The sequence below is a fragment of the Panthera uncia genome, chromosome E1 (genome assembly GCF_023721935.1).
Source record: "Panthera uncia isolate 11264 chromosome E1, Puncia_PCG_1.0, whole genome shotgun sequence".
Classification (NCBI taxonomy): Eukaryota; Metazoa; Chordata; class Mammalia; order Carnivora; family Felidae; genus Panthera; species Panthera uncia.
The window spans coordinates 25,432,817-25,457,746 of NC_064814.1; the positions used below are offsets into that span (position 1 = coordinate 25,432,817).

General features: G+C 41.4%; 1 protein-coding gene across 4 annotated transcripts in view; it reads right to left on the reverse strand.

Annotated features, from left to right (window-relative positions):
• Positions 1–492: 492 nt before the first annotated feature.
• SPAG9 (sperm associated antigen 9) overlaps positions 493–24,930 on the reverse strand; it is a 130,775-nt gene continuing 106,337 nt past the window's right edge. For 3 of the 4 annotated variants that reach the window (XM_049637710.1, XM_049637712.1, XM_049637713.1), the window contains 15 exons: positions 24,374–24,463; positions 23,689–23,856; positions 23,096–23,267; positions 20,871–21,089; positions 20,395–20,590; positions 18,890–19,015; positions 17,545–17,625; positions 16,517–16,584; positions 14,168–14,316; positions 12,687–12,858; positions 10,694–10,807; positions 9,008–9,046; positions 7,884–8,060; positions 6,009–6,158; positions 493–4,081 (listed from right to left, as the gene is read on the reverse strand). In XM_049637710.1, coding sequence (XP_049493667.1) covers positions 3,966–4,081; positions 6,009–6,158; positions 7,884–8,060; positions 9,008–9,046; positions 10,694–10,807; positions 12,687–12,858; positions 14,168–14,316; positions 16,517–16,584; positions 17,545–17,625; positions 18,890–19,015; positions 20,395–20,590; positions 20,871–21,089; positions 23,096–23,267; positions 23,689–23,856; positions 24,374–24,463 — 2,037 coding nt within the window. In that variant the 3' untranslated portion in view covers positions 493–3,965. The remainder of the gene's footprint in view (positions 4,082–6,008; positions 6,159–7,883; positions 8,061–9,007; positions 9,047–10,693; positions 10,808–12,686; positions 12,859–14,167; positions 14,317–16,516; positions 16,585–17,544; positions 17,626–18,889; positions 19,016–20,394; positions 20,591–20,870; positions 21,090–23,095; positions 23,268–23,688; positions 23,857–24,373; positions 24,464–24,930) is intronic. The other variant, XM_049637711.1, reaches the window with a different exon arrangement.

Below are 24,930 nucleotides of genomic sequence, written 5' to 3' on the forward strand. Positions count from 1 at the left end.
GAACCCCACGTTTCTTGTAAACAAAATACACCGGATTGGACTGAATACCACTGCACTGAATGTGGGTTCACATCGTGCTACCACATGATTAGTTTTATAATCATCCTTCCTTCCAGAGTCTCTCCCAAGCAAATGGGTCACAAGTAAGCACACTGTATTATTAACATCTACATTACAGCCTGCCTCTCGTTACTGAGTCAACCTGGCAAATGGTATGCCTTGTATCATGCGTGGGTTGTTACTCAGCACGCCCACATTTCTAGAAAGCCCTATTGTCTATTACTCACATCTCATTTGAACATGTGAGCCGAGCAGACATGTTCTTCCTGCATTCCCCACTGCTCACCTTCAGTCAGTGTCAAAGGGTGACAGTCCTCACCCTCAGAAATGCCCTGTGTGATGGGGGGAGATGATTAGACTGTTGAATAAAAACCAAGTCCAGACCCCTAGGAAAGGCAAAAACAAAACAAAATACACTGGACCTCATACGTGTTTCATATACATATTTATATATATTTCATGTACAAAGTTACATTCCGAACCCCAGGGATTCCATAATAGAAATAAATACCGAAATAACTACATTGCTAAGTGAGCTTTTTGCTCATAGAAATGAAGCCTCAGCCTCTAAGAGACAACAAGTGGGACACTCTAGAACCCACTTCTCAGATTATAGAGGCCAGTAAAAGTCTGGATAAAATGTCTAGGACAAAAAAACAAATTCAGAACATAAAATGGTTAAAATATATTCAAATATATTGAGAAATGTACGACAAAATTAATAATAAAAACTTAATTTTTTAAGAGAAAGAAGAAGACATTTAGTGTTACAAAACAGCGTCACCCTGTTAGAAAAGCACTGATGATTTCCACATTTAATTCTCTCTTCTCTACTCTTCCCATGTTACAAACGGGGGCCAAACGAGTCCCTTTCTCAACATGATCAATTAAGAAGAGCCCTAAATCTGGTGGAGTCCTTTGGTAACGGTCATAATACTCACAAGGAAATAAATATTCAGTTCCACAGCATTTGCAAGAAAGACGCACATTCTTTAGGACAGTTAATATTATGAGACAATTGTTTTGCTTTGTTTTGTTACTAAGGCAGCCTATGTTAAAGGGTCTATTCTCAAATGTAGTAAGACCTTTACAAGAAATGAACAATACAGCAACTGAGAGAATGTATTTTCATCTTTTCTATGCAAACACACTTCATTTGAAAAGTTATGTGCTGCATACTTTGTGCTCAAAATGTTTTACACTCTCAACAAGCTGCATCTATTAAGATATCCCTTCCTGTTTAAAAAATGTAGATCCACACAGGTTGGAGACAAACACTCTCAAAATGGTGCAGTTCTTCAAGAACATTCTCCCTTTGCCTCCCAGGGATTTTAACCTGCATTTCATAGTAAGCATCGGGTTGGGGTATGTGATACTGACATTTGTGTAGATTAGCAATGGTCGAGCGTCGGCAACTTCACATGGTTCAACCTCATACATGACCCGCGCATAACAAAATGAGAAAATTCTCGGGTATCCCTTATTTCTTCCAACAGGGGCAATACATGTATTTTTTACATGGAGAGACCAACCCGAGGTATTCAAGCCTCTTCTCTACCCTCGAGTTGGAAGCTATAGGCAGTGTGCACCAACGCTTCGCTGCTCGCAAGAAGCTTACATTTTGGTTCTTACCAAAGTGAATGTTACCACCTTGACCAAAGTGAACGTTACAAGAATATAAACCTATTGTTGGGGAAAGGGAGGGGAAGGGGAGTAAAGTGATCTGCAGAAGATACTTAAACGATATTACAAGTATATAAGGACAAGCCCTTAAAACAAATTGTACAAGCATTTCTGTACTCTCTCTAGTCCCTGATGTTAATTAACAGGGCCACAGATAATCTGACGGCTTTAGATAAAATAGCTACACCCCTATACTAAAGCCAGTAAGAACAATTAGAACCACTGTAACATGTACGCATTTTTCATCTTTTAACTCCTGATTTCCTAAATTACATTTGATCACACAAACGTGTACAAACTGAACAGCAAGTGGGGTCTGACTCTGGGATGTTTATTTCTTGGGATTAAAATTCCCAAACACTTTGGTGTCTCCTTTTTGTGAATTTATACAATTCCTCCCCCAAAATGTTGTAATGACGTGGGGATTTTTTTAGGTAGTGCCCAAAGTGGCTCAGATTTAAAATAAAAATATAGCTGAACGCTATGAAAAGGGGGCCTAAGTTTTGGTGCCTTGAAAAAGTGACTAAGTATCTCGAGCAAAAAAATCAGCCTTTCACTGCAGCTTTTGCCAAAGGGGGTTCCTTTCTCCCGGCCATCTGAAGTGGCCACCGCTTCATCGTGTACACGATGTGCTCACAGACACATCGTGGCGCAGGGGATCCAAAGGCTGCCTCCGGCTCATTAAATCCCACGTATTTATCAATTAGCTGAATCACGTAGATGCTTGAGGACAGCGGCACGCTTTTTACAAATACCTCTGCGTGGCAGCTCAGAAACAACCAACACCCGGTGCTTCCGACCACTTACACAGTCTGAGACCTGTGTTTGCTTACTTTTCCTTCAAGCACTCCTTCTGGGGATCGGGGGCCCTTATTCAACAGGTTTATATTTTTAAAATAACACTTAAATTTCTATTTAGCTTTGCTTAAAGAAATGGTAAATCACGCATTTTTTCAAGAAGCTCGCGAGGGGGAGAACTGCAGCGTGATGGTCTTTAAAAACTTATTAAACAAGAAAATCCGTGAAACCCGGACTCAGCTTTTGAAATGGGTGTTATGAGTAAAAAGATAAACATGTCAACTCTTACTTTACGGTATCTTGGCCTTGTCTTCTTCCCCTTCATCGCCTTCCTCTTTGCTGGTGGCATTTTCATCTCAAAAGGGCACAAAAGCTTCAAGGTGTCACTTACATACAAAACATCAAGTGCTAGTTGTTCTGTGGTTCTACACAGAACCAGAGAAAATACTGTTTCTAATCAAGTCCCTCCTTCAGTTCACAGGCCACTGTATCACGGCTGCTGCTTTACTCTTATGAACCGGCAAGAGCAGTCCCAGCACAACTGGTGAACAGGTGAATGTTTTACCTGGAGAAACATTCCCCAACCACCACCATCCATTGATACAGGAACCCAAAACACAATTTCCTTAAAGACAAATCCTCCCACTGCTGAAGCGATCTTCTGAGCCGTATCAACGATAACCCTTTCCGACATGTCAGTATGAAAACGAGGGAGACTAGTCTCAGAAAGAATCATCATCACAATATCCAGAGAGCAGGCCTCATAAACTGTAGAGCTCTAATAAGTCAGAAACAGGAATCTTTTATTTAAATAGTGTAGTCTTAATTTCTTCAATATAAAACCCCCCCCCAAATCTGATGAAAACAAGGTTTTATATACCATATATAAACAAGATTTGTCAGATTTGAAAGTGAAAGTAATTTACAATAATTAGCTTTTAGCCCCCTGGGACACTTAGAGACCTCCTGATAATCCACCTGATACTAGTTTGTGTCAATTTCATAATACACGGGGAAGACTATAATTGTACCAAATGGTCTAGTTCCACTTATCAAGTGTTCCCATGGATGCCATTATTAGCGACAGCTCAAAAGTGACCCCATCAAACGAAGTGAGTGACATCAGCTGTGGCAGACTGAACCACATCTGATTGCTTCCTAGAATTCAGTTTGCAGAGAGTAAACATTCTTTGATTTGTTCATAACGTACTGAAATCGCCCGGAACACTGGTGCAGTAAAACAGCTAGTTCCTGTATTGTTACGGGAAGGACAGGTCTTGTGATAGAAAGTTAACAGGAAAAAAAAATGCTCACACATTATGTGGTGAAACTGATTTCACAAAGAGAGCATTAAATTAAGGGGAAAGGGAAAATAAACCATGCAGAAGAGACAGCTTCCCTGTCTCCACCGGTTTCCTATGTGCTCACTCATTGCCGTACAGCACTTGCCACACTATCAGGTGACTCCTTTCTGCTTTGGCGACAGAAGGTTCAAGTGGAAGATCCTCTCCAAGAAGTTCTGATTCTCCACCTTCATCACCTGGGGGGCGATAAGGAGACTCGGGTTAGGTGGAGCATGGAACACGCAAGCCCATGTACAGGTCTGTGAACGGTGTGCACAAAACCCGGCTGACTCCGCTTCCAGAGCACACAGTACAACACATACCCTGGGTCAGAACCTTCACTCGCCCAGCTTCTGAAAAGGCGAATTCATTTTTCAGACCACAAGGATAAAAGTGAGTTCACTATACTACATTGGAAACTCACCCCAATACGTCTGCACGCTGACATTAACAGAAATGAGGAGAAGCCAAGAAGTCAAAGCCATCCAACCCTCTGTCGATCCAAAGGGACAGGGTCTACTCTCATTTATTTCAAACTGAGAAGTGAGACTAGATGGGACTATAAATGTGAAAGCGTGGAGATAGCGCCCACGCACCCAAACTAGCTACATCCAAACAACCCCTGCTTGTCGTCAGTGACAGTAAAGCTCTCCCATCAGAGACAACCCATAAGAGCACACAGAAACAGAAACTGCCTGTTTCACATACTCCTAGCAGTAGGAGACAGCAGATTCGCCACTCACTGTACTGAGATACTGAGTTTTTGGGTTTTTTTCTGTTTTTAAGATTTTATTTTTAAGCAATCTCTACACCCAACATGGGGCTCGAGCTCGCAGCCCTGAGATCAAGAGTCGCACGCTCTAACGACTGAGCCAGCGGGGCACCCTGACACTGAGCTTCTTCAACCCATGACTGTCAAGTTTAGGACAGGTAGTGAGCGGACAGTGTGGTGATGAAGAAATGCGACTGAAGTCACAGGCTATAGGTTCTCCCAGAAATAGCTAAGTGAGCTCGAGAAATGAGGTCCTGATCAAAGACACTGCTCTCCAAGGCCCCGTGCAAGCAAACCATACTCCTCTCTCCAAAGGTGCATCATCAGGGGGCGCCTGGGGGGCTCAGTCGGTTAAGTGCCTGACTTCAGCTCAGGTCATGATCTCATGGTTTCTGAGTTGAAGCCCCGAGTCAGGCTCTGAGCTGACAGCTGAGGGCCTAGAGCCCGCTTCCGATTCTGTGTCTCCCTCCTTCTCTGCCCCTCCCTTACTCACGTTCTGTCTCTCTCTCAAAAATAAACAAACATGTTGGGGCGCCTGGGTGGCTCAGTCGGTTGAGCGGCCGACTTCAGCTCAGGTCATGATCTCGCGGCCCGTGAGTTCGAGCCCCGCGTCGGGCTCTGTGCTGACAGCTCAGAGCCTGGAGCCTGTTTCAGATTCTGTGTCTCCCTCTCTCTGACCCTCCCCCATCCATGCTCTGTCTCTCTCTGTCTCAAAAATAAATAAACGTTAAAAAATAAAAATAAAAATAAACAAACATGTAAAGAAAATAAAAAAAAAACAAAAACAAAAGCAAAGGTGCATCAGCGGTGTTGCTGCAGCAGAGCAGGGCTATTCTAACCAGCTGAACAACTGGTCTCACGGCACAGGCTCTTTGGCGGAACCCTCCCTACTTCTGGCCTCAGGGGCCAACACACACTGCCCACCTGCTGTAGTTCTGTCATGTGTCTCCCCTGAACATCAGCGGGGCAAAGAAAACATCGCTACCATCAGCTGGGAACAGGGCCGGGAACAGGGACGGCGGAAAAGCACCTCAAGGTTTGCATGTTTCTCTGCAGGCCAGACTCTCCTTTACCCACCTCCTCCCACAGCAAGGTCAAACTGTGTGCTGGGGCATGCTTTAAAAGACTCAAGACACAATCTAAGAACGTAAAAACTCTGGTCTGGTTTTTACATTTAAAAACGTTATGCTAGGGGTGCCTGGGTGGCTCAGCCGGTTAAGTGTTCAATTGTGGACTTTGGCTCAGGCCATGCTCTCGTGGTTGGGGAGTCTGAGCCCCGGGTCGGGCTCCGTGCTGGCAGCACGGGGTTACAGAACACAGTGGAAACCGAGCTCCCAGAACCAACGACTTACCCATTCGGAAGTCAATGTAGCCCTCTCCTCCACTGATGACGAGCATAGACTTCAAGGACGTCTGGCTGCCAGGCTCCTGTGCAGATGGCCCTGCTCTGTCACCTGTTAGATCTGTGCCACCACTGCCACTTTGTGGACTGATGACTTGACCTATTTGTGCCAGAAAAGAAGTGACTATTACTTACCACGGACTGGGGTGGGGGAAGGCTCATTTTCTCTGAATATTTTCAGAAAGTTGAATAAAAAGGTAAATACATTGTGATACAACCAAAGTATTGGGAATGCCAGAAGCCTCTACGTGATCAGAAAACACCTATAAGAGTCATAAGAACCCAATTTGAAAATCTAAGTAGAGCCATTTTGCGCCAAAGCAGGAATGGATCCAAATCCATTATGAGACCTGTGTATGGCCAGGCAGGCCTTAGCTGCCTGCTTCAGAGTATTACAATCTACATCGTTTGATCTGAGGGGCTCCAGAAAAGGTACATGTGCATTTGTGTAAGACACTGGAAAAGGTCTTCAACTTAAGTGCTAGGAGTTTGGATATTCATAATTAATATTTAAATGTATTTCAAATCCGTGGTTTTCCTCTCATATTTAAGAAAAATACATCTTATTTGTAATTTAAATTAGGCAAATAAATTACTAGTACATGTGCCATTTACTCTAAAGTTTAAGTTGTAAGGTCGAATCTTTGAGCATGAAATGGGACAGAAACCCTAGGGGGAAAACTTCCAGGCATGGGTCCTGTTTGCAGGTGGTCAGTCACATCAGTTTAGTATCGTCAGTGGACAGAACATTTGTCACCGGATATCACCACTACGCCTCTCACCTACATGGTGCTTTATAGTTCTAGAGCACTTTCATTAATTTTCACCACAAGTGAGGTGAGCAGAGCAGAGATCAGTCACATCCACTTAGGAAATGAGGACCAGAGGAGCACCTGGGGGGCTCAGTTGGTTGAAGGTCCGATTTCGGCCCAGGTCATGATCCCCTTGTTTGTGAGTTCGAGCCCCACGTTGGACTCTGTGCTGACAGCTCAGAGCCTGGAGCCTGCTTCAGATTCTGTGTCTCCCTCTTTCTCTGCCCATCCCCTGCTTGTGCTTTGTCTTTCTCTCTCTCTCAGAAAGAAATAAACATTAAAAAAATTCTTAAAAAAGGGGGCACCTGGGTGGCTCAGTCGGTTAAGCGACGGACTTCGGCCCAGGTCATGATCTCACAGTTCGTGAGTTGGAGCCCCACGTTGGACTCTGTGCTAACAGCTCAGAGCCTGGACCCTGCTTCAGATTCTGTGTCTCCCCCTCTCTCTTCCCCTCCCCTGCTCACGCTCCATGTCTGTCTCTCAATAATAAATAAACGTTAAAAAAAAAAAAAAATTAAAAAAAAAGGAAATGAGGACCAGGCGCAGAGGTTAAGTGACCTGCTCAAGAGAACTACGTGAGCAGCAAGGCAGGGACCCCTAGCCTGCTGCTCTTTGCCACAATAGTGCTACAGGCACCGGAGTGTGTTCTCCATCCCTTCCTGTACACAATTCTGATGACAGGGGCTTTCTTCTAGCCATCTCCTTTATTAGGCCACGACCATTTCTGGTACCCTTAAGTGACAAAATAGTACCACTGCTTTTCAAAAGCAAGCAAGTCTCTTACATAAAAATCAACAAGTTCGTCTTGGGGGAGAGAGGAGAGATTCCAAAGCAATTTCATTCAAATATCCCTATAGTGCTTTATCCATTATAAAAAACCTCCAATTATAGAACTTTTCATATAATATATTGGAATTATCTGTAATACCAGTACTTAGCATTAGGCTAGGTAGTGGACCAAGGGATAGAAGAGATAATTACGTGCAACTTCTCGACAGAATAATCTAACCCACCTGGGACTGCCACAAAGAATTTCACTGCGTCCCGGTGCCCGTGGAAGCAAAGCTGGGCATGTGCCATTGAACAATAGGGTATGAATGTCCCCGGAGTCACTTTATCGCTGTTTTCATCACCATATACGCGGATTACACTTCCAGGACGATTTCCTGGTGCTCCTGAGGTTTTATTTGCTGCAACAGAAAAACCAAATACCAAATATTTCCCCCTAGGAAACAGTGATGATGCAGGATGTTACTGGTTAATCCTTATGATATTATCTAAAAGCTACAGCCAGTTGAGATAAAAACAAGGGCAGCGATGCCAACTCAAGACAAAGCTGGGAAAAAAAAGATAATATAGCATGCTAGTTATTTTTAAGTACCTCAGTAAATGGAGTAGGGGATTTTGCCAGTCTAGCAATAACTAAGCTTACTTTTTAAACATATCTATTAATTAAAAAAAAAAAAAAGGCAACATTTAAAAAAAACCCAGATTTGAATCTTAGGAATGTCTATTTTATATTGTTGTTGTTTTTTTAATCCCCATTTTAGAAGACTAACCAGTTACACAGTTTAAAGTAAATTTGTACATTTTTCAATAAAAATTTCATAGTCTACCTTCTGATTTTTCTCCCCTGTGGTAAGAATATCTCTCTTGGGAGGTGGGTGGTGGGTGGTAAAAAGCTGTGTTTAAAGGATCCAGCCACGACAATAAGGTGGCTTTTCTTTATACCAGACTGATGGTTTGCTGCATTATTTTAGAACAACCAGACTCACAAAACATCCCCATTCCATGGGCCAGTAAGTGAATGAAAGAAACATGGCTGGTAACAAGAGTAAACAATGGAGATTAATGACAGTTTTAAGAGATGTTTCGTGTTTTTACTGGAAGGAAAACAAAGTCCGAAAGAAAGTTCAGCTGCAACAAAAGATGATAAATACACTAAGCCGCTGAGCAGTAGTTTGGTGGCCGTGTAACAAATATTAAAAAACAAAACGGACAGGACACCTGCTGCGATGCAGTGACTGCGAGTGGATGGCATTTAAGAACATTCAAGAGGGCATCTAGAGCCAGAGGACAGCCTCCCAGTGGCCATCAGAAGCCAGGAAGAAGAGCTGGGTTCAGGATCTGCACTTACCCCTCAGCCCCAGTAAGCGTCCCTGGTGGAGGATTACGGCTACAGTGAGAGAGGAGGAAAGGGACATGGAGAGGCGCACGGCAGGGGACAACACCACCATGAGCCTCCACTCTCGCGGCTTCTCTTCCAGCTGCCAGCTTGGCACTCCAAGCTCCTGACTACACTAACAAAGTCCAGCTTGGTATAATACCAACACGAAAAGTTCTTACCAAAGCCTCTGTAGAATATCTCTGCTCAAAAAGGACAATTTGATTTACTGGGATTTTGCTTTTCTTAATTATAAAGCAGTTTCAAAGAAGAAGAACTTAACAGAGAGCACTTTCTAAATGCTATTATTTCCCCTTTTCCTTTAAGAAATCCTGTTCAAGCAGCACCTGGGTGGCTCAGCCGATTGAACGTCCAACTTTGACAGCTCAGGTCACGATCTCATGGTTCGTGGGTTCAAGCCCTGCATTGGGCTTGCTGCTGTCAGCATAGAGCCTGCTTCAGATGCTCTGTTCCCCACCCCCTCTCTGCCCCTCCCCTGCTCACTCTCTCTCTCAACATTAAAACTAAATACACATTTAAAACAAAGAAGAAGAAATCTTGTTCAAATGGCTTTGCTAAAATGGAACTCTCTTTTACAAAGAACTGAAATGAACTCATGTAGATTTATAAGTAATTACAGAAAAGACTGCTGGGATTAAGAATTTAGATTCTTCAGAGGCACGTGTATGGCTCAGTCGGTTAAGCGGCCGACTCTTCAGCTCAGGTCATGATCTTGCATTCCGTGCGGATGGTGCAGAGCTTGCTTGGGATTCTGTCTCCCTCTCTCTCTGCCCCTCCCCCTCTTGCTCTCTATCTCTCTCTCTCTCAAAATAAGTAAAAAGAAACAAAAAAGAAAAAGAAAACAAAAAAGAATTAAGGTTCTTCAAAAGCTCCAGATAAACCACCTTCCACACCTCCTGTCTGCCCCCTGAAGAAAGGTAGGGAAATTCTGGGATGTTTGTGTATGGACTTAGGGCACTTGTTTTCAAAACATTCCCTGCCCATGAATTCTGTAACACAAAAATGCTCACTGGATGAATAATCAATGTAATGAACATAATATGAAAAACATACAATGTATACTTTGTTCACAAAAGTAACAATAATGAAACATAATCTAAAAAACATACAATGTACATTTTGTTCACACCATTTACACATACAGGAGAGAAGGCTTGTCTCCAGCATAAGTGCTTGCTTGCTGACCTTAGAAACTTCCCACAACATTTTCTAAACCTCAAATAAACCGAGTAGAAGTAAAGTAACAGCTGGAGAGATGAAACACCAGAATGATTCTAGGCACTGGTTCCGGATATTGATGTATTAACACTGGAAGAAAGCCGGACTCCGGACTCGAACCTTCTTCTAAAGGAGGAAATAGGACTGGGATTCCTGAATTGAGAAAAGGAGCTTCTTGCAATGCAACGTGTTTAGTTACAAATGTTGGTCCTGATGCAGGGACACTGGTACTCGCTACAGTTTATAAGTTTTGTATAAGTAACGAAAGGACAATAGTTAGGTCTTTGTCACCGGCTTGATTTTCCGAATTACCACAGATTTGCCAATGCCAAAACCATTCCTTCTGCCTGAATTCTGGACACAACTACCTCCTGCAACTCTTCTGTCTGTACTGTGGCATTCAGCTAAAAATATACTTACTTTCTGTCAATGGGATGGAGATAATGACACCATTTCCTGTCCCCACCCACAAACGATTGCAAGACACCATAAGAGCTGTGATCCTCACAAACGAGAAGCCCAGTTTTCCAGTACCTGTAGAGCAGGGGGGAAAATTTTTATTGAGAAACTAGAGCAAATGATGTTTTAGGTTCCAAGCCCCTCACAGAATGGCTGGATTAACACAAGAGACGGGAATGTCGACCAGAGCTGGTTGGATGTTTCCTGAAGGTGCACATCAAAGCACATTTTCAATGGGCTTTACAACACCTGTCTGATAATTCACGGCTAATGAAAAAAGAAAATTCGAAAAGTGGCTGACATCAAATTACCATCCAGAAAGAAAATTCTGTTGATCAGGAGGTAGGACACAAGATTTAATTAGGGAGCTGCAAAATCCAAACTCCAAACGAAACCAAACCCAAAATAAAACAAAACACAGTGGGACACCTGGGTGGCTCAGTCGGTTAAGCAACCAACTCTTGACTTCAGCTCGGGTCACATCTAACAGTTCGTGAGTTTGAGCCCCACATTGGGCTCTGTGCTGACAGTGCAGAGCCTGCTTGGGATTCTGTCTCCCTTTCTCTCTGCCCCTCCCCCTGCTCAATATCTCTTTCTCAGAATAAGTAAAAATAAACTTTAAAAAAAAATTAATAAAACAAAGAACAACTCAACAAAAACAGAGTTTGCTAGATTGGAAAATCAAATGTCCTTTGTTTTTATAAGCTGTAAGAGTTCTGCTTTGCCTTAAATTTCCTTGCAGAGATAAAAAACAATCTTAGTCAAAACGTGTATTCTTTCCTTGTTTACATACTTCGATTCTGCAGCAGTTTAGAAATTTAGGTACCACAGACACATAATGTAGGGAGATGGGATGTACTTTTTCATTTGAAGGGAATTTCTACGACTGATCTTATTTTCTGAGACTTGAAAGAGTAACTCATAAATAGGTAATAATACATTGAAGACAAATAGCATTTAGTCACTCACAGGATCTACTTATAGGAACCGAGAACATGATCACAGAGCGTTAGAAGTTACAAGGAGCCTTAACGACCATTCAGTCTAAGCTAGAGATCTTTAACCTATAGTCATAGTATACCCTGAAACTGGCTTGTGTTTATGACATTCCTAACCATCACAGAGTGCTAAATTAGGCTACAGCAGGGAACAAGCCAGCGATGGTCCCTGCCTTTCATGGGCTTATGGTCTTTGGGGGAGAGAGACAATAAACAAGAATCAAATAGTAAATAGTATTGGTGCAACCACAATAATGATAATCCCATGAAGAAAAAGTAGGAAGAGGACCTTAAATCAAATTAGAAGATCAGGAAAGGTCTGTCCTGGATGTGACATATATTCTATGACCTGAAAGCCAAGTAAAAAGGGGCCAAAAAGAACTTCTCAGGCACAGTATAATAGCACACGTGGGGGACCTGAAATGGGCAAGAACTTGGTGAGCTTGAGAGTGGTCCAAGCCATGGGACCAGTTCTTCGTGGTGGTGTCACAAAACGTCACCTCACCTAAAGGCAGGAATATTCTAGAAGTGGCTGGCATTACATAAATATGTCATGGTGGTCTTTGCACATTGGTTACTACGCAGAGAACAGACTGGAGTGGAAACACAGAGACCGGTTAGGAGGTTCATGGATATCCAGGGGGGTAAGGAAGACAGCCTGGCTTACAGGGATGTGATGGTAGAGATAAAGAAGTAACTGATTTAAGGTATTTTTGGAGGCAGACTTGACCAGCTCCCAGTGATGGATTAGGTGTGGGGAACAGAGGGGAGTCAAAAATGATCCCAAGTTTCTGTCAAGGACCACGGAGCACATGGGGCATCTGCCTGGCATGTCCAGTGATAATGGCTCACTAGTCCTGAGGCAACTTATTCATTGGCTCTACCTAGCATCTGAGACCATTTAAAAATAAAACATTTTCTCCAACCGATAAAGATAGAATGCTTTGGAAGCTTACCTAACATTTTGCTTACATAAGGCTCAATGTCCACATCCTGTAGGTGTTGATAAGTATGTGCATGATAGAGACGGAGCGTGGAATCCAAACGAATGGAGACCCACACTCCGTCCCCCACCCACGCAAGCTGCCGCACCTGGCTCTCCTTCCTGGGGTGCGCGTCAAATGATTTCTAGGAAAGATTGTTCAATCACAATGTTACTTTGATTATGTAAGAGTTCGTGTTTAAAAACTGAGCTAATTTACACAACAATTTGACAGACTGAATATTTTAAAAGAGGAGCCTAAATAGCATTTACTAAATAAATATGATTACTCTTACATACACACTTTTCTTACTCCAGACTACAAAACAAAACAAAGAACAAACAACGGGTGCTAGATTTCAGCACTGTGTAGGGATCAACTTGCGAAAGGAATACTGGCATATCCGGACTCTGTAACAAGTCCAACAAAAAGGCTGAATTTGATCTCAGGATTTTGTATTGTCGTAAAGCAAAGCATGAAGTAAGAGCCTGTTTATAATTAAACAAAAGGGAACCTACAATGCTGCCTGTGCGTGTGTATACCTGCATGGAGGAAACGGATTTGGGGGTAAAGAAACCCACCAAGTGATTAACTTTGGGACTTCCAGGGAACAGAGTTGGATTGGGAACAAAGGAATAAGGACTTTGACCTTAAAATTTTCCTGCTGTTTTCCTTTTTTAAAAATTATTAGAATGAATTTACGTATTGTGGCCAAACTTGTAAGAAAGCAATGCCGAGAGGTTTTTATTTTCACAACAAATTCCCACTGCAATCTTATTTCTCAGTCTAGGACACATAGAGAGGGGTCTGCCTGCATACATGTGGGGCGGCGGAGCCTGGAGAAGCCTCGTCCCAAACAACCCACACAAAATTAAACCTATCAAGAACCCTGTGTCCAAATCATACACATATGTATTCATAGATATTCAGACACACATTTAAACATTCATGTGTGGGGGCGCCTGGGTGGCTCAGTCGGCTGAGCGGCCAACTTCAGCTCAGGTCGTGATCTCATGGTTTGTGGGTTCAAGCCCTGCGTCGGCCTCTGTGATGACAGCTCAGAGCCTGGAGCCCGCTTTGGATTCCGTGTCTCCCCCTCTCTCTGTCCCTCCCCCGCTCATGCTCTGTCTCTCTCTCTCTCTCAAAAATAAATAGAAACATTAAAAAAAATTAAAATTAAAAAATTAAAATTAAAAAATAAAAATTAAAAAAATTCATGCGTGCATCCTCCTTCCTAAAAAAACAAAACAAACCACTTCCCACCACAGTCGTAAGTGGCAAGAGAGATGAAGTAACACAGAAAGCTAAGGTGTCGTCCAATATCATCACTCAAGTGTCCTAAAACACACAGACTCAGAAAACAGTTTCTGAAGAATCTAAAAATAATTAGAGTCTTAGCGTCTTCAGAAAATACGAATTCAGTAAGTACTGGAAGCGTGCATGGGTTCACTTACCTCTATTTTCATAGCCTTTGGCTGAACCACATAGATTTTGTTCCTATAGCCACACCAGACTTTGTCATGGACCACAGTCATGCACCGAATAGAATGGTGAGGCCGTCCAAGGTCCAACAGGTGGTAGTTTGACAAATCCCACTGCCCATCTTTAAAACAAGAAATGGATTATTAGTTAATGCACATCACCTTTTCCTCAATTTTAACACAAGAAACATTCTATTTGCGTGAATTGATACATTTATTGATGAAGCACCGCAAAATACCATGTAGTCACTTTATCTTTTCTTTGCAGAGACAGACTCTCATTCTGTCTACTGCAAAGTTGGGAAAGAGATGTCACAGGTCATCTGGTCCTGTGAGCCACCTGGTGCCTGGATCTCCACACTAACAACAGCAGTGATGGGATAAATCAGCAATAAGTTATCTGCTTATAATAATAGTTTCAGAATTAGAATGGAATAATTATTATTCCATATTATTCCACTAAGAATTAGTATAATTCTTTGGATAATATCTCTCTCACTCACTTGCATTTTGATGTTTCTTGGGTAGATGTTAAGGACAACTTGTTGCTAACACTTTAGGAATTATGCACATAGTCATTTTAGTGATGACAGAAATACAAATGGGAATCAACCACTGTAAGCTTGCTTTGTAGACCTTGCTTGAACTATTTCAGTGAAAGAAAACATACTGCCTCACAAAGCAGCTGTTGCATTTTGCAAAAGCTATGAATTGTCAGAAAAAATATTCCCCATGCCTGACTAGCTCAAGTCTGCCTCCTTGTATATAATCACCCATTAGTCTGTAGTTTTGCCCAATGGAAATAGAATAATCCAGTCCCACTTTTTTGTTACTGCCCTATGTCTTCTCCTCTCAAAATTAATCATTCTTGCCATGTGCTCTGTACACATCCCAATTTACAGACCCTTCATCCTAACTCTGCCTTGTCCGTGTTCCTTTAACATGTTGTTTGTCCACCAGAGTGGGGCAGGATTATCACCAGCCCTGTCCTGCACATGGATTTCTACGAGGCTTAATATGTTCAGTAACTCAGGGGCATCCGGGTGGCTCAGTCAGTTAAGTGTCCAACTCTTGGTTTCAACTCAGGTCCTGATCTCACGGTTTTTGAGTTCAAGCCCCACATCGGGCTCTGCATTGGCAGCTTGGAGGCTGCTTGGAATTCTCTCCCTCCCTCCCTCTCTCTGCCCATCCCCCACTTGTGCTCTCTCTCTCAAAACGAATAAATAAACTTAAAAAATAAAAAGATGTTTAGTAACTCATACTGAGTTTGTGGTCAACCGTTAGGTACTTTTCATTCTTCAGACATGTTGCCCCCCTTTTTACTCTTCTGAACCCCAATGCAGAACTTTATATGTAAACATATTACATGTATTTTGTCTGTTTTCTTACTATAATTTTGGATTCAGCTTGCCAAAACATTTACTACCGCATTTTTTCTAAGCTTTCGTACTTATTAGCTGACTGTGGCGTGAATAAAAGCCTCTGTGCCTCCACTTTCCTCACCTATGAGGATGACAACAGGACCCTCCTCAGAAGTTGCTGTGAGGATTAAGCTCACACAAAGTCTACAAGGGTCGGAGCAACGTAAAACTGAGCGCCCTCACTCTCTGACGATACGGAGTCATTAACCAGCAATCTCTAGGGACCGGTTACAAAGACACCCAAAGATCATCTACCCCACATTTTCCCAAGCCCAGAAGGATAGGAGACTTTGGGAAAAGCCCTGCTAAAATCTGAATTCAGTGTATCTATGTTTATAGAATATTCTCCTGCTCTAGCAATCTAATTTCTACCTAGAAAATGAATGATCATTTTGGCTGATACATGTACCAAGGAGTCAGGAAGTATCGCAGGCTCAATTCCCTATTTTCTTTAACTTAAGGCAGGTTTCTGGACCTCCACCAGCCCCTGTCTGCTGATGACAGATATACTGGTTGTAAAAAGAGGAAGGATATAAATAACATGACATGAAAATGATTACACCATATCCAATTAAAAACTTAAAAACTTTCCAAATCTAAGTGGTCGTAAATTAGTTTTTAAAATATTGAAAAAGAGAAAGCATTTCCTCTCCCTAAACTTCTCCTAATTAAGTATACTAATGAGAAACAGGTACCTCCATATCACATTATGCAAGAGCACCTTGAAACGATAAACTATATGCACACACATATCTACTAAAGTCATACACTGTTAGCACTCAGTTTAAACCCTTACTCTTTCTCCTATTAAGTATCATTTCTTTAAAACAGAGCTAATCTGCTAGAAAATGCTTTTGCAAAGCAACAGATTAGTGCACACTCTATATTCGTAACAACTCACCAGCTCCTCTGTGAAAGATTGCGAGGGTGCCGTCAGCCAGGGCCACTAACACAATCCCTTTCACATGTCTGCGAACAGGAAACGGGGTTTCAGAGCGCTCCGTGTGGGAATGTGGGAGGTGCCACATGCTACTGAGCTAGTAGTTCAGAGGCTCTCAGAGGGCCAACCCATGATAGACAAGCAGCTTACACCAGAACCCAAATAATACACTCTTTTCTATTTTTAAGTAATTTCTACACCCAACGTGGGGCTCAAACTCACAACCCCGAGACCAACAGATTGAGAAAGTCTTGCTATGAAAATGTCAGCTGAACTAAATAAACAGCCTGTGTGGTGACTCAGTGGTTTTACTTTCTGGCCCAAGCTTTTCTCACTGCAAAAGGTCCACAGACCAGAGACAGACTCCTTGAGTGGACTTTGGAGTTTTTGATAGTCAACATATGGAAACAGGCTAGTGAATCAGTGCCCCAATCAACATATTCACAAAGTACAAAGTATAAAAAGTATCCTAAAACAAACATAAATAGGTTCCAGAGTACTAAAGAGCTCACACTATGGTGAGGAATCAACCTGGCAAGTTTCACTTAAAGCTCTACTTAAGAACTATTTTACTTTCGGGGCACCTGGGTGGCTCAGTTGGTTGAGCATCTGACTTTGGCTCAGGTCATGATCTCGCAGTTTGTGAGTTTGAGCCCCACGTCAGGCTCTGTGCTGACAGCTCAGAGCCTGGACCCTGCTTCAGATTCTGTGTCTGCCTCTCTCTCTGCCCCACCCCGATTGTGCTCCGTCTCTCTCTGTCTTTCAAAAATGAATAAACATTAAAAAAAAAAAAAAAAAAAAAAGGACTATTTTACTTTCTAGTAAGAGTCTGAATCTCATTCGTCTTCTCTGACTCCATGAAGAGGGTTTAAAAAAAAATCTGGATACTGACTTAATCGTGAAGCACATGTCAGCTTTAATAGTCTTAAAAGATAGTTTATATCAAAATACATATTTGTACAAGGAAGAATTTCTAAAATAAAACTTACACAATACTGAGAATCGAATCTTTAAGTTTAATGGAATGGAGGCATCCTCTCCACTGGGCTACAGAAGAGTGCACATACAGACTGCAAGAGCAAAATCAAGACTGGTAAGGCACAGAGAACATCAAGTCGCTGCTTACATCTCACAATGACCACAACGTCCCTTTAGGAGGAAAGAAGAATTACCACAAAAATCTTAGGAAATAACAAACAGCAAGAGTCTAATGCAGAGAAATCAGCTGCTTGAGCAAACAGAAACACAGAAGAATGAAAAGCCAGAACTAGAATAACACATGATTGGTTAGTTTCAGGTTACAACATACTTCAGGATCCTTGGCTAACCTCTTTTTAAAAAATTACCTTACTTTTCTACCACACGGAACTATAACTGTCTGATAACAGTCTGGTTTATTACATCAGAGAGTGGCAAGCTATGCCCCGCAGGCCAAATCTAGCCCTTCATCTGGCTCAGTACAGTGTGCAAGATAAAAATGGTCTTTACATTTTAAACAGTTGGGGAAAAAAAAAATCAAAAGAGTATTTTATGACATCTGAGACATGTGAAACTCAACCTTCAGTTTCCGTGAAGTGTAACTGAAACACAGCCACACTCATCTACTTATGCACGGTCACGGCCATGGCTGTTTCTGTGCCACCACAGTGGAGTTGAGAAGTTGCTACAGAGATTACATGGCCACAAAGCCTAACGTATTTCTTATCTGATCCTTCATAGAAAAGTTTGCTGTCCCTCCATCTTGTAGTATTAGACCCCTATGGAAAAGACGCACTAGTGACCTTGCTTGACCTGCAGGCAAGCACAATTTTCTGAATCTCCGCACAGCACTAGAATGTGAATAAGCTATGTAATGTTAGTTATCTCCTAGGCTTTGAGACAGGGATCTGTCCTGGTTTTCGTAGTAACTCTACCAAGTGGTTATGTTTGGAACTGGCCCTTCCCCCAGCCAAAAAGATTCATTTAATCACTGGTATTTCTTGAATACACTCTAGCTATATAAACCTTCTGTGCATCAATAATTCTGTCTCTGTGCTGTCCAGGATCTTCTATTTCTGGATCACCCAGATTTTAAAGTTTTATTTACCTCTTCCTCCAAGAGAATTATATAAAGAGAACATTCTATGACAAAGAACTATATGATTTACCATTCATACGCAGCGCAAGTCCAGTTTATGAGGTAGCTGGAACATCATCGCAAAATCTGCATGTACTTGAGTTCTCTGCATATTTCGTTGTACGCCGACGTACCACATTTTACTTACTTATCTTCTGATTCCAAAAGCAAGAGTCAAAAACTAAAGATACTTCAATATTAAAAGAGCCAGCACCTACCAGCCGTTCTGAGCTCCAAGCCACATAGTTGGTAAAAGGCTACTCATTTTCTGGGCTTCTTCTCTTACCAGGTCTTGTTCATTTGGCAATACTGACATCTGATCTTTATACGCATCTGAGTCATTACTGGGAAAGGTGGGGAAAGGCAAAAGATTGCAGTAAGCTTAGCTAGTTTCCAGGGACTGAACACTTCTATATTTTAGTTTAACACTTGGAAAAAATAAAATCAAACACTAGACTTCCAGAAAAGCCAAATTTAAGTGCTTATAATAAGTATTTCAATAGTTATACCAGAAGTAACATTAACATACTAGAGAGGACCAAGGTGCACAAAAAGGAGTTAAGACACAGCAATGAAATATAGCAGTTAATATCCAGACTATAATTATGGCTCTCCTTTATGGTTACTTTTTCATTTTATAAGTTTTTTCTTGGGGGGGGGGAAGGAGAGGAAAGGATGGTTTGTTTAAAAATCATATACACACACAAAGGAGAATGAGTATAAAGAATTTTCTAAAATAAAGTATTAAGTTAAAACATGCCTGCATTCTCTCCCAAGACCTTCTTTCTTTTGGATTGTCAGTAAAAGATAACTGAGCTATCAAATCCAAAACATACCTGCTAATTCTAAAAAGATGAGTTTATTCTTAAATTAACAAATGTTAATAGGCCCTTGACTGTTCTATAAACTAAGAGGAAGACTATTAAATTGTAAAAAGAATCACATTTAAATGTATCCCCATCAGCTTTCTATAAAGGCCTAGAGAAGGCAGAAAATAAAATTAAAGAATTCACTAAATGGGCCGGTATTATCAAACACTTTAAAGGAAGAGCTGTTTGGGGCGCCTGGATGGCTCAGTTGATTAAGCATCCGACTTTGGCTCAGGTCACGATCTTGCGGTTCGTGAGTTCAAGCCCTGAGTCGGGCTCTGTGCTAACAGCTCAAAGCCTGGAGCCTGCTTTGGATTCTGTATCTCCTCCTCTCTCTGCCCCTCTCATGCGTATGCTCTGTCTCTCTGTCTCCCAATAATAAATAAACATTAAAAAAAATAAAAAAATAAAAAGGAAGAGCTGTTTGCCAGAAAACAAACTTTACAAAAGTCATCCAAGCCCACATGGGAAATCTAAACTGCCAATTTTGTAGATAACTAGGGTTGAAGTAAGAGGAGGGCTGGAAGGAAAATGGCACAATCACAGTTTGAATGGAAATGAAAAAAGAAATCGTATGAGAGGAGAAAATGGCCAGGAAGATTTTGACCAGGTAAGACTTTTTTTTTTAAGTTGTTAGAATAGAGACCACATTGAAGGGGGGCAAGGAGGGAGTGGAAATCCAGAGCAAATGCAGTGGAAGGATAAGTGGAGACACAGACACACTGGGAATACATAATGACACCGCAGTCTGCCACGATCCCATTAGCGGGAATCCCGTGGCTGCTTGAGAGGATTCTGGTTCTTTTTACATAAACACTTATCTGGTTTCCTGAGTTGCCGACCCATCCATATACCTTGACTGATACACAGGCGAGAGGTCCTCTGGGATTTGAACCCCCAGAGGGTCCGTGAAGACATGCTCTGTGTAGACGCCGGGCTGGGAGGCGTCCGCGGTGTCTTCAGCTGTCCCTGCATTGCCTTCTGTAGCCTCCGTAGCTTCTTCTGCTGTTGGAACGTTCTCATCAACCTCAGTATTTTCTGCTTCCTTTTCTACAAAATAAATAACACATGCTAGCCATTCGGAATTTGAGCTTTCCTCCCAATAGTTTCCCCGCACAAAACACCCCTGTAGAATTCCACTCCACCGACCCCGTCCTCCTCCACACTGTATCATGAGACACTAGAATCCTTAACAGTCATCACAGTGTCTTCTTTCAAGCTCTTTCATCCTCGTCACTTCAAGATCTACATTAAGTATGAGTCCATAATGAGGCACGTGAGACAGGCTCAGACTCCGGACACTGAAGACATGTAAGGAGGAGAGAGATACCTGGTGGTTTTTCCATCACTGGAGAAGCACCGTTGGTACTAGGGGAAGTGGCGGCTGCTGTCACACCTTCTGTAGAACAACCAACTACGGTGATGCCCCCCAACAGGCTGTCTGTCTCTGCTGAGCTGTTGCTGGTCACACTGCCACACAGAGACGCTTTGTCTACCTGTCCAGATTCTGAAAGCTCCTCTCCTGCAGGGTAGTCTGTTTCTCTGGCTCCTGAAAAATGAGATAAACCTTTTTCTAATAGCTAAGTAAACCCCTGTAAGTAGCATTTTCTCCATTTAGGCAACTATAGGTTTGAAATGAGGTTATGGAGGGGAGACAAACAGCTACTCGAATACACTGCCAGGAGGGTAACTTTAAATTTTATTTAAACTAACCATCACAAAATGAGAAAGTAGCTTAAAAAATTGTTATTTCTATTCCTGCAAGCACAAGTAAACATGAAAATGTCACAAAGTGACACTTCTGTTCTTAAGGAGCTCCTCAGCAGCCACCTAATGAGGTTTAAAACAAGGAAATCTATTATCTGACAAATCAGCAAGAACAATTTTTTAATTATCAAGATTACTATTTAAAATCTGGACTTCTGGGGGTGCCTGGGTGGCCCAGTCGGTTAAGCGTCCGACTCTTGGTGTCGGCTCAGGTCATGATCTCATGGTTCATGAGTTTGGGCCCCTCATACTCGCTGCTGTCAGTGCACACCCTGTTTGGGATTCTCTCTCCCTCTCTCTCTGCTCCTCCCCTGCTTATGTGCGTACTCTCAAAAATAAACATTTAAATAAAAAATAAAATAAAATAAAATAAAATAAAATAAAATAAAATAAAATAAAGAAATTGAAATGAAAAAAACGAAACGAAACGAAACAAAACAAAATAAAACAAAACAAAAGAAAGACTTCCATGGTGCCACAGTGGCTCAGTCAGTTAAGCGTCCAACTTCGGCTCAGGTCATGATCTCACATTTTGAGGGTCCAGCCCTGCCTTGGGCTCTCTGTCTCGGTCTCTCTGCCCCTCACCCACTGGTTCTTGTTCTCTCTCTCTCTCTCTCTCTCTCTCTCTTTCTCTCTCCCTCTCTCTTTCTCTCTCCCTCCCTCCCTCCAAATAAATAAACTTTAAAATAAACAAAAATGATAAAATAAAATATGGACTTCCCATACTATTAAAAACTGATCATCCTAGGGTGTCTGGGAGGCTCAGTCAGTTAAGCATTTGGCTTTTGATTTCGGCTAAGGTCATGATCTCACAGTTTGTGAGATTGAGATCCTTGTCAGGACTCTGAGTGCAGAGCCTGCTTGAGATTCTCTCCCTCTTCTCTCTCTGCCCCTAAACCACTCTTACTCCCTCTCTCAAAAATAAGCATTAAAAAAAACAAAAAACCTGATCACCCTAGGTGTATACAGTGTCTTAGGATATTAGTGATACATTTAATAACTAAGCATTTGCCATATAAAGATAAATCCCTTCAGTTTTATTTAGAAAGCTGTTTTTATATAGACATTAAAATATTTTATTGGAGTAAGATATACATATATAACATAAAACTTGATAATTTAATGTTCTTAAGGGTTCAGTTCAAGTGGCATTAATTACATTCACAATGTTATGCAAGCACCACAACTATCTATGTCTAAACCTCTTCCATCACCCACCCAGAAAATCAGTACCCATTACACAGTAACTCCCTATTCCCCGAGCCCCTCCTGGTCCAGCCCTGGTAAGTTCTTGTGATCTGCCTAGTCTAGATCCCTTATATAAATGGAATCATACAACATTTGTCCTTTTGTGTCTGGGTTATATTTTGCTTGGCATGTTTCCAAAATTAATCTATGTTGTAGTACATATCAGAATTTCATTCCTTTTTATGACTGAGTAATATTCCATTGTGCAGACATATCACCAACCTGTTTCATGTTTAAACCAATGGTTAAACATCACATAATATTCAATACAGAACTTTAGAAAGCCTTCTCTTATCAATCAATCTAAACAGGCTCTTACTCTCTGCCCACCAATCATCTTCTCATATTACCGTGTTTCACTTTCTTCATAGTATTGAAAATATCTTGTTTAGTCATTGTTTCCAGTTTAGTTTTGGTCTTCCCCAACTAGAACATAAACTCCATGAGAGTGGTGCATGACCGTATCTCCAGTAAATAAGTCAGTTCCTGCCAATACAAAGATGCAGATGGTAGGGAGAAAAGGGTGTGGCTTACCCTTACCTGGTACACTGGCTATACAGAGAACATGAGAGTTACACACAGTAAAACTGTCTAGGATGTTGCCTGGTTGAATAGCATCAATAATGATTACTTTTGTAGCTGAATGAGTGCTGGTACAGATCCAGACTAGACTGGATAATTCTTCTTGATTTTTTAACTCCTTCTGTTGTTCCTATGTATACAAAGTAAAAAAAAAAAAAAAAAAAAAGAATGTTTAAAATAATACGTATGTATACTTCATAGGTCAGTGCTATTATAGTAAAGGCCAATGCTATTTTGAGTTTGCAGATTATTTGAAAGATTAAAAATATAACCACCTTTCAATATTAATTAGTAGACTAGAAAATAGCAGTGATAAAAATGTTCTAGTTCTTGACTGTGATGGCTTCTAAATGGGTGCATACATTTGTCAAAACTCTTTGAACTGTACCATTTTCAAGTGTATATATAGCTTATTGTATGTAAAATATGCTCTAGAAAAGAGCACAAGGAATAAGCAAAGGCGTAATAATCCCAATTAGAAGCTGGTCCAGAAAACAGTTTTGGACCAAAGAGCAAAAACGAAGAGGTCAGATGTCAGTGCACACGCTTACCTTAAGTTCCTGGTCTAACTTGTCTAAACTACTCTGTGATGCACTTCGCTGTTTGCTGCCTTCTGTATCCAAACCAGCAACATCTTTGTAAAAGACACTTGCTCCAACAACAGAACCACCGTCTCTGGTCTTCCCACCTGATAAGTTGACTCCAACAGCACACCACAGCTTTTTGGGTTTAAGAAGAAGAAGAAAAGGTATTACATCTATTTTGTCTCTAAAAATGTTGAGAATATTTCACATGTCTTTAACAATCTAATGATTAGGAATAGAGGTCTTCTTGTTTCTTTCTTTCTTCCTTTCCTTTCCCTTTCCTTTTCCTTTCCTTTCCTCTTTCCCTTCTTTCTTTCCTTCCTTCCTCCCTCCCTCCCTCCCCTTTCTTTTTCTTTCTCTTTCTTTCTTTCTTTCTTTCTTTCCTTTTAAGTGGGGTTTACTCCCACTGGGTACTCCCCAACATGGGGCTTGAACTCAATACCCTGAGATTAAGAATCTCATGCTCTACTAACTGAATCAGACAGGCGCCCCATGAATACAGGTCTTTAATATTCAAAGTATCCCAGTTTAAAACTACAAAAGAAATAATAACGTCACTCACAGAAGTAGAATTTAAATTTTCTTGGTTTTAGGGGGAAAAAATCCACCCAGAGCTTAAGAAATATTTTCTTTAACTCCAAAATTAATCTACCTTCATGGATGTATCTTTTTCATCTAGGGGTCTGAGATAGACAGGCACAGGTAGATTTTTCATCTTATTTTCCCCTTGGCCATTGGTTACCTAATAATTAGGAAGAGGAGAGAAAAAGACACATTGGTAAGCCTCATCAAAAGTGAATTCACAGAACCACTGAGCCATGAGCAAGCCCTGGTAGTACATATTTATTCTTTGAAATCAAGTTCAAGTTAATTTTGTTATTCTTATTTGAAAAATAAGCAGAAAGTCATCAAGTGGCAATTAGAAACAATAAACAAGATACTATGGGAGCTCATAAGAGATACACTAATTCATGAACATGTTCGTGCGTATGTGCGTTCAGGAGCATGTATGTGTGTGCATGTGTACACATGTGCTGAGTCTTTGAGCGGAGGAAATATGGAAGCAGACAAGTTCCTGTAGAAGTGAACTGAGTTTTACATCAATAGTCTGAAAGGCTCCATGACAATGGTTTCTTAAAACTTCTAAAAAATAGATGTGTTTTTTTAAAAAATGAAATCTTCAAATACTGAAATAGGGCAGGATACTCA